The 9,492-nt window shown below is 36.8% G+C and overlaps 1 protein-coding gene across 1 annotated transcript; it reads left to right on the forward strand.

Annotated features, from left to right (window-relative positions):
• The first annotated feature begins 1,794 nt into the window (after window positions 1–1,794).
• On the forward strand, window positions 1,795–3,657 carry LOC109211411. Its single transcript, XM_019374950.1, has 2 exons — window positions 1,795–2,457; window positions 2,692–3,657. Exons 1-2 carry the CDS (start codon window positions 1,795–1,797, stop codon window positions 3,655–3,657), a joined length of 1,629 nt encoding a protein of 542 aa, XP_019230495.1.
• The last annotated feature ends 5,835 nt before the right edge of the window (window positions 3,658–9,492 follow it).

Consider the following 9,492-nt stretch of genomic DNA (forward strand, 5'->3'; position numbering starts at 1 on the left):
CGAAAAAATCCCAAAAAAAAATTGACAAGTGAGCGGGCCGAAGCCCAAAAGATAAGTTTGAGACACAATATATATAAGGGATCTTTACACAAATAGTCGGCCGTATTAATTGTTTACTTTTTCTAGTCATGTACATAGATTATTGATTGTACATAATTGTATACGTATAATATATAAATTATGCATATACTATATATTCACCGGCTATTTTTTAGTTTAAGTGGTAGGTAGACGGCTAATTGGGTTAATACTTCTATATACAATGGTTTGAAGAATTGGGAACGCACTTAAAGTGCTCGTGCCGTAGGGCCATATACCAGATGCAATTAACTCTTTTAGAACTATCCTACAGGGAGCAAAGAAGTGGAAAAGATTGACCAATACTTTGCCAAGCCATATCCTACATTGGCAAAGGACGAAGGACACTTGAAAATCGAAACAAGCTGAAGTTTCTTTTATTGCAAGAATAGTGAAAGGATTTAATTAGAAGACACAAGGTGATACTTTGTATCATACGTTGATAAAATGGGTCTTTGGTAGTGTTCGACCAAAAAGTGTTAAACCTTTTATTGAAGTAATGAAATAAGAAGATTTGAGGCAAATCCTAGCCAAAGATAATATTGAGAGTTAAGATAGTTAAGTGAGGGCATTTTAGTCAATACACACACACACGTGAGAGGCATGTGTAGGTTGGTTATTTTGTTAAATGCTGTTCAAGTCTTGTAATAGAGATTAATAGAAAATGAAATGAAAGTCGTCTTCTTCTTCTTCTTCTTCTCTGAATTCTCTAGATTCTAGGGTTTAATCTTGCATGCAATTCCAATTCTATCATGGTATCAGAGCAGGTTATTGCAATCAAGTTGAAATTTTGCAAGATCTGAACATCGAGCACTGATTAGAAGCTTCGATTTCATCAGTCATGGCGGAAATAGGAAATCTCCCAATTGATCACAATCATCCTCTGTTTTTAGCAGCTACAGATACACCTGGAGTTGCTTTGCACGATATCAAGCTCACTGGACCATAAAATTATGGTTTGTGGAGTAGATCGATGCGGATGGCACTTTTGGTGAAGAACAAACTAGGTTTCATAGAAGGAACTTGCTTGAAAAGCTCTTACGAAGGAGAATTGGCGAATCAATGGGAAAGATGTAACGTGGTTGTTCTTTCATGGATAGGACGTACAGTATCTGCAGAATTGCAGCCGAGCATCGTTTATGCTTCAAATGCAAAAACAATATGGAAGGAGTTCAAGGAGAGGTTTGATAAATCTAATCTCACTCATTTTTACCTTTTATGGATACAAATTGGATCATTAAAGCAAGGTACTGATTCTGTAACATCTTATTATACGAAAATGAAAGACCTCTGGGATGAAATTGACTTGTTAGTTCCAGGGCCTGGTTGTGATTGTGAAGAACTAGGCCTTTCATTGAACAATTTAAGAATTTGCGTTTGTTACAGTTCCTAGTTGGGCTTAATGAAATTTATAGTCAGGTGAGAAGTCAGATATTGCTTAAGACGCCAGTATTAACTGTAAACCACGCCTATGCTTTGGTCATTCAAGAGGAAAGCCAGTGTGAACTAAGTGTGCTTGAGATAAATAGGGAACCTTTAACTATGATGGCAAGATAGAATCAAGGGTATAAGGGTAAGAAGATTGGGATTGTTTGTGAACACTGTGGGTATAAAGGACACCTCAAGGAAAACTGCTACAAAATTATAGGATATCCTCCTGACTTCAAGAGCAAGAAGAAATAACAAGGACAAGGAAATAGAACTTATGCTAACATGATGGCAGCAGAAACTACAAACTCATCTCAAGGCCAACAGATGGGACAACTATTCACTGAGGGTCAATACAAACAGATATTGGAGCTTTTAAACAAAACACCTGCAGGTGATTGTTATACACTAATGGCAGGTATAACCACATTGTTGTCTGATGCATCTTTATGTGAATGGGTAGTAGACACAGGAGCATCTCACCATATCACATGTCATAAAGAAATTTTATCTAACATAGAGAACATTGAGCAACACGGGAATCATAAAGTGCAGGTTCCAACGGGTAGCAAATGTATAATAACACACAAAGGAAATACTCCAATTCTACAGGGATATGAACTAAAGGATGTGTTATATGTTCCAGATTTTAAGTTCAACCTACTGTCAGTTTCCAAACTGACCAAGGAGCTGCTGTGTTGTGCTCTATTCTTCCCTGATTTTTGTGTATTTCAGGGCCTTTACAATGGGAAGGTGATGGGAATTGGTAGAGAGAACTGTGGACTTTATATTCTAAAATGGAGAGACAAGCCAATAGCAGCATTGGTCACCAAGGACACTGATGAGTGCAGTCTTTCGCATATGAGATTGAGACATCTATCAATAATGTCAATGAAGCATATTTCTGCCTTGAAAAATAAAGTAGTGCATAGTTTACAGCATAAATGTGAAGTATGTCCTTTAGCTAAGCAAAGTAGATTGAAATTTCCTCTCAGTAGCAGTAAGACTGAGTGTATTTTTCAGCTTATTCATCTTGATGTTTGGGGTCCTCACAAACCTACATATGATAGGAAACATTATTTTCTTACAATTATGAATGACTTTAGTATATATACCTAGGTGTGCTTGTTGCAGTCTAAATGTAAAGTTGTAACAGTCTTGAAAGACTTTTTTACAATGGTAAAGACTCAGTTTGATATGAATGTGAAAGTGTTAAGATCTAATAATGGAAGAGAATTTTTTAATTCTAGCTGTAGTGCACTATTAGCTTCCTTAGGCATTGTGCATCAAAGCAGTTGTCCATACACACCCCAACAGAATGGGGTGGTGGAAAGAAAGCACAAACATATACTTGAAATGGCTAGAGCATTGCAGTTTCAGAGTTCTGTTCCTAGTAGATTTTGGGGAGATCGCATCAAGACAGTTGTTTACCTCATCAACAGGTGGCCTACATCCATACTGCAAGGAAAATCTCCTTATGAAGTTTTGTATAATAAAATACCTATTATTGATCACTTAAAGGTGTTTGGATGCTTATGTTTCTCTAGCAACCTACCAAAAGGAGACAAGTTTGCAAAGAGAGCAAGAAAATCAGTACTCATAGGTTACTCAAAAGTTCAAAAGGGATATAGGTTGTTTGACTTAGAAACTAAAACTATCTTTGTAAGTAGGGATGTTAGCTTTAGAGAACATATTTTCCCTTTTAAGGAAAATGTAATCATTCCACAAGATCCATTTCCCACACAAGCTTCTATACCACCATATCCTGATTCCTCATTGCCTATATCCACAGACCCTCACATTCCACCTACATACAATATTCCAGCCACAAAGAACACCAATACACCTACTACAGAAGTCCTACACCTTGATCACACAGATCCAAACACAGAAACAACAGAGGTTGAGCATGATGAGCAAGATACCTACACTGACTTAGTTCGAAACACTGAGTCAGAGATGAATGTTACTCCTGACAATAGCACACCTGTGATTAGAAGTGATCAAGAGCCTAGGAAGACTACTAGGACATCTAAACCTCTAGTTTGGTTGAAAGACTACCAAACTACTCAGAAGTTCTCTGGGCAATGCTTATATCCATTGACTCACACCCTTACTTATGCTAATCTCACAGCAGGTTATCAAGCATAGTTGCAGGTTTTTTCAGCTGAAGTTGAACCTACTACTTTTCAGCAGGATTCCACTGATAGTAGATGGGTTACAGCTATGCAACAGGAGATCCAAGCTCTTGAAGATAATCATACTTGTGAGATAGTGGACTTACCGGCAAGGAAGCAAGCTATTGGTTCCAAGTGGGTGTACAAGATCAAATACAAGGCTAATGGAGAGGTAGAAAGATACAAGGCAAGGCTGGTTGCTAAGGACTATTATCAAAAGGAAGGGCTGGACTACCATGACACATTCTCACCTGTAGCAAAGATGGTTACAGTCAGGACCATTATCAGCATAGTAGCTGCCAACGGTTGGCCTTTATCTCAAATGGATGTTAGTAATGCTTTCTTACAAGGGGATCTCTATGAAGAAGTTTATATGCAGTTTCCTCAAGGATTTCATAAACAGGGGGAGTTGAAAGTGTGCAGGCTTATGAAATTCCTCTATGATCTTAAACAAGCATCTAGTCAGTGGAACATAAAGCTCACTGCTGCACTTGTTCAGAGTGGTTACAAACAAAAGTCCTTTTGATCATTCCTTATTCACAAAGCAGCAAGGAGGAGAGATAGTCATTATACTGGTGTATGTAGATGATTTGATGATTACTGGGAGCTCTTCCAACTTAGTCAATGATGTCAAGAAACTTCTACACTGTAAGTTCAAAGTTAAGGACTTAGGCAAGCTGGGATACTTTCTGGGAATTGAAGTATCAAGGTCAAAGAAAGGAATATTGCTCAATCAAAGGAAGTATGCTTTGGAACTAATTTCAGAAGTAGGCTTAAGTGATGCAAAACCAGTTGCAACTCCTATAGAGTTGAATCAAAAATTAACAACTGTGGAGTATGATACATGTGTTGGGAAGACAGGAGATTTGGAGCTGAAAGATAATTCAGCTTATCAAAGATTGATAGGAAGGTTGCTATACTTGACAATCACCAGACCTGATATAAGTTTTGCAGTGCAGACTTTGAGCCAGTTCATGCAAAGGCCCAAATAGCCACATATGGAGGCAGCATTGAGAATAGCGAGATATGTCAAAGGGGCACCAGGCATGGGATTGCTGATGGAAGCATGACCTATTGATCATCTAGTTGCTTACTGTGATTCAGACTGGCCATCATGCCTTAATACAAGAAAATCTGTGACAGGATATGTTGTTAAATTAGGTAACTCTTTGATATCATGGAAATCAAAGAAGCAACCTACAGTAAGCAGGAGTTCAGCAGAAGCTGAATACAGAAGTATGGCTGCTGCAACTTCTGAGATCACATGGTTAACAGGATTGCTGGAGGACTTGGAGTTATAGTGTCTAGACCTGTTACATTGTTCCGTGACAATAAGGCTGCAATACAAATAGCTGGGAATCCAATATTCCATGAGCGGACAAAGCACATAGAGATTGATTGCCACTTTGTCAGAGAGAAAATCAAGATAGGGCTTGTTACTCCATGTCATGTTTCTTCCTCCTTACAACTAGCAGATCTTCTAACAAAAGGACTCACTGCAGCACATCATTTCTGCCTAGTGTCCAGGCTTGGCGTGTTAGATATATTCCACCCTCCAGCTTGAGGGGGAGTATTGAGAGTTAAGATAGTTAAGTGAGGACATTTTAGTCAATACACACACACGTGAGAGGCATGCGTAGGTCGGTTATTTTGTTAAATACTGTTCAAGTCTTGTAATAGAGATTAACAGAAAATGAAATAAAAGTCTTCTTCCTTCTTCATCTTCTTCTTCTCTAAATTCTCTAGATTCTAGGGTTTAATCTTGCATGCAATTCTATCAGATAATTTATCTTAGATAGGGATAAGAGTAAGTAGGCATAAGTGAACATAAATTTTGATCACAACAATGATTAGATCTCGTTGAATCAAAGAAGGATGATGATTTCGATGATATTAAAATTTAACGGAGAATACATAGATAAAACGGGTCACTGTTCTTGAACAAGGTTGACCCCCCATACATTTGACACAATGCAATCTAGTGATGGATAATGAGGATCTGAGCTTCCTTTCTTCTGTCTCCTTGAACAAGAACTGAGATGAATTACCTCTCCTTCTCTCTCAAGATATGTCTACTTGTGTATCTGAGGTTTTTTGCCCGCCCCCTTTAGCTACTCTCTCTCATGCTATTTATACAAAAACACTTTCTTTTTCCAACGGTCCTTAACCGGAATACTTAAGTTCTAGGAATATTCATAGGATATTCCTCTAGAAATGTCTAAGGGTTGAGCTAGCCGTTCAGGCTAAATGGAGTGTCCGACCTCGACCGCAGGCGAGTCACTTGTTAGTATATCGCTTCTCCTACGTGACCTCGGCTCGGTTAGCTCTTGATCATCCTCCCTTAAATGAGATCTTCAGTTCAGATTTCGATCTATACAGGTAGATTTTGAAACAAGACTACTACATTCTCATTTAGTAGCCAACGAGGAATAATGTGGTACAGTGACGTGATGAAGAATTAAGATATTTACGTGCTGAGATCTTGAATTGTTGAACACACGTAGATACTAGAAGGACGCGTTTGCGCTATAGATCGAGGTAAGTTAAGATTTACTCTCCTAATAGGGGATTTCGTTAATCCATGTGGTCCATGCAGCAGCGAAGTCAGGAATTTACTCAAGGGTGTTTAAATTTGAAAAAAGTGAAAAAAATTCTCCGAAAATGAATGTTCAATATATGTTATATACCTCTATATATAGTGTAATTTTCCAACGAAGGGTGGTCAGTTGACCATCCTTTATAACATGTAGCTTCGCCCATGGCTCCATGTATCCGATGAAATTCCTAAGTTATGTCTTCTTGCATTCTGGTAACCCAGTTTACTCCATTCTCATTCAACATGAATTTATATGTGACAGAATTACATACTTATGTGTATTATCACTTGTTATGTGTCTTTCTTTGTGATATTTACATTCAGTTTCGTCATTCATTCATGCATTAATGTGATCACATTTAGGAGGGAGAGCTAGCCGACCTCCCCTCGCGTGAGTGCCATGATGCCAGTGTTAACTACCCCACGCTTGTAGGGGCTATTGTTTGTTGGGGAGATAGGTCGACACTGTGTTTCCAGATTTCACGTACACAGGGCCACTATGTGTAACTATTTTTCAAAACATGTTATTTTTTAAAAGATAATTCACTTTCCGCTTAAGTTATTTTCAAGTCCCGTTTCAGTTTAGTTCATACTTTTAGTTTTCAGCTCACTTACCAGTTTACAGATTTTTTAACGATTTACATGATATCCGGCAAAACCATTTCATGTTATATTCTTATTTTGTTTTCTAGAAGGTCTCGCTCCGCCTTTTTAGAAGGTAGCCTATAAGACTTACTGGGTATCCTTTGGTGGAACTTAACCCGTTTGGGCTTGGCACGTCGTGTGGCAAGTCTTGATATTGCTAGTGACGAGACACGTGGTTAGAGACAGACTATGTAGATTTAGTTGGGGACCCCTGATGATTTTTCCCAGCAATGGTCGAATTACTTCAGCTTATTTCCTTGTCATATCATGTATTCTTGGGAAATGCCCCATAGTTTATGTTTTAGATTGAAATCTTTAGAGGCTCATGACTTAGTCCAGTGGGTTATAGTTCATGGTTCATGTACATTAATAAGAATCAGCTAACTCAGTTTACAAATTATCATTTTAATTAGCTTATTTTAATTATTTTAGTTTCATTGTACTTAATAGTATTTATGATATTTACATCTAACACAGACTTGTTAAGGGTTGGCTCGACGGTCAGCTAGGAATGAGTGGTAATCACGTCCACCCCAGTTTAAGGGCGTGACATAACAAGAGAAGTAAATACTTAATTAATGTTTTCGTAAAAAGAGTGACGGAACGAAAGGAGTAACTTTTAGTTTGAAACCAAAGAGCTGATTTCAACAGCTACACCACGATATTCTACTAGAACATGATAAATAGCTCAAGCACGAAACCTCCTACGTGATCACGTATTTTCATGAAACCACTCATCGTTAGTACGGAGGATGTAAAGAATTATGAGATAGAAGAATCAAATAATACTTGGCATTTAGACATGCATAACTTGAAATTCTCAATTTATTGCTTGTAATTTGAGGATGTGTTACTTCTCTGGTTCTAGTTGAATGTATTTTTGAATGATCTCGTAGACTTTGGCATGTGCATTCTTGAAGATAAAACTATTACTTTTACCTAATATATTTAATAAGAGCTTATAACATGAATTAATCAATGACAGGCTGAAATGTAAAGTAATAGAACGAGTGCGTATTAAAATATTTATCTGCACTTCGTGTTTATATTTAATTCTATTAATTTATTATGGTTAAGTCATAGAGTAATATGAGAATATGTATTAATTAATTACTCCCTCCATTTTAAATTATCTGTCATTTTTCTCTTTTACACGACCCTTAAGAAACATTAATTAGAAGGAATTTTTGACAAATTTACCCTTATTTATATTTTAAAATATAATCGATCTTTATTGAATATTTAGTTTATTTATGTGGCATCTCCATCTTCAAAAATAATTACTATTAAGGGTAAAATGAAAAAAAAAATTTGTCTTGAATTTCTAAAATGACAAATACTTTAAGACAATTATTTTTCGGAACCACAACAGATAATTTGAGACGGAAGAGGTATAATTTACTAATATTCATATTTATGAAGACAAGTATCATATATTTATTGTATTGGTATAAATACCTATAAGTTTTTGAGACTGTTTCAACATTCAATTTCATTTTAGATGTGAGTGCACCTACGATTTAATGATAGGCTAGAATTACGTATTTTAGTCGATTATTACATTCCAATTCACTGCACTTCAGTTGAGTTTGCGCTTTAATCGCTAGTGTTTGCACTAATTGTGTGTTTTATGCCTTGTAGGAGTGATTCCGAGCTATGTAGATGTTATGAATGAATTCAAGTGATTTGGAGCTTTGAAGTCTGAGTAAAAGCCCAAGGATTTAAGCCGGGATCGTGTACGGGGATCAATGGATGATAGTTAAGAACGAAAGAAGAATCGTGTAGGCATATTGCGTACTTACTACAAAAAAAACTGCATTTAACGACGACCCAAATCCGTCGCTAAAGGGCCTTTTTTCGTCGCTAAAGAGGGTTAGCGATGGATTAGCGACGGATTAGCATTTGTTGCTGATTTGCTCGTTGCTAAGCTCTTTGCGACGGAAAAATGGAATCCGTCGTAATATTAGTAACGTTCTAGCGACGAACACTATCCGTTGCTACATTTTACGACAGAATTTCCGTCGCTATATTAGAAAATTGTGTCGCTAAATTCACAATGCATTTCGTCGTTTGGCATACTTTTGTGACAGAAAGTCGGTCGCTAATCCGTCGTTAATATTTTGAGACTCATTTCAGCTTTTCATTTGGCGACCAAAATCGTCTGTTGCAATCTGTCGCAACGTTATTTTATATATTTATTTTTGTTACGAAAAATATCCGTCGCAATCTGTCGCAATATTTTTCCCTTTTAGATCTTTTTTATCGAATATTTTAAATTTTCTCTGCTCATGCACATTGTCTATAAATGATTAGATATCCTTAATAATAACTAAAATTCATAGAAATTAACATACTTCAAGGTCCAAAATGATATCAAAATGCATATAGCTAATACAATTAAGTTCGAATTATCCCTAATACCAATAATAAAGTTCAAACCAAAAAGGTGCGAATTATCCCTAACACCAACAATAAAGTTTAAAACAAAAAGCTTCCAAACCAAAAAGTTGCGACTTATCCCTAACACCAACAATAAAGTTCAAAACAAAAAGCTTCCAAATACGAGGC

Source organism: Nicotiana attenuata, unplaced genomic scaffold (assembly GCF_001879085.1).
Source record: "Nicotiana attenuata strain UT unplaced genomic scaffold, NIATTr2, whole genome shotgun sequence".
In the NCBI taxonomy this organism is placed as follows: domain Eukaryota; kingdom Viridiplantae; phylum Streptophyta; class Magnoliopsida; order Solanales; family Solanaceae; genus Nicotiana; species Nicotiana attenuata.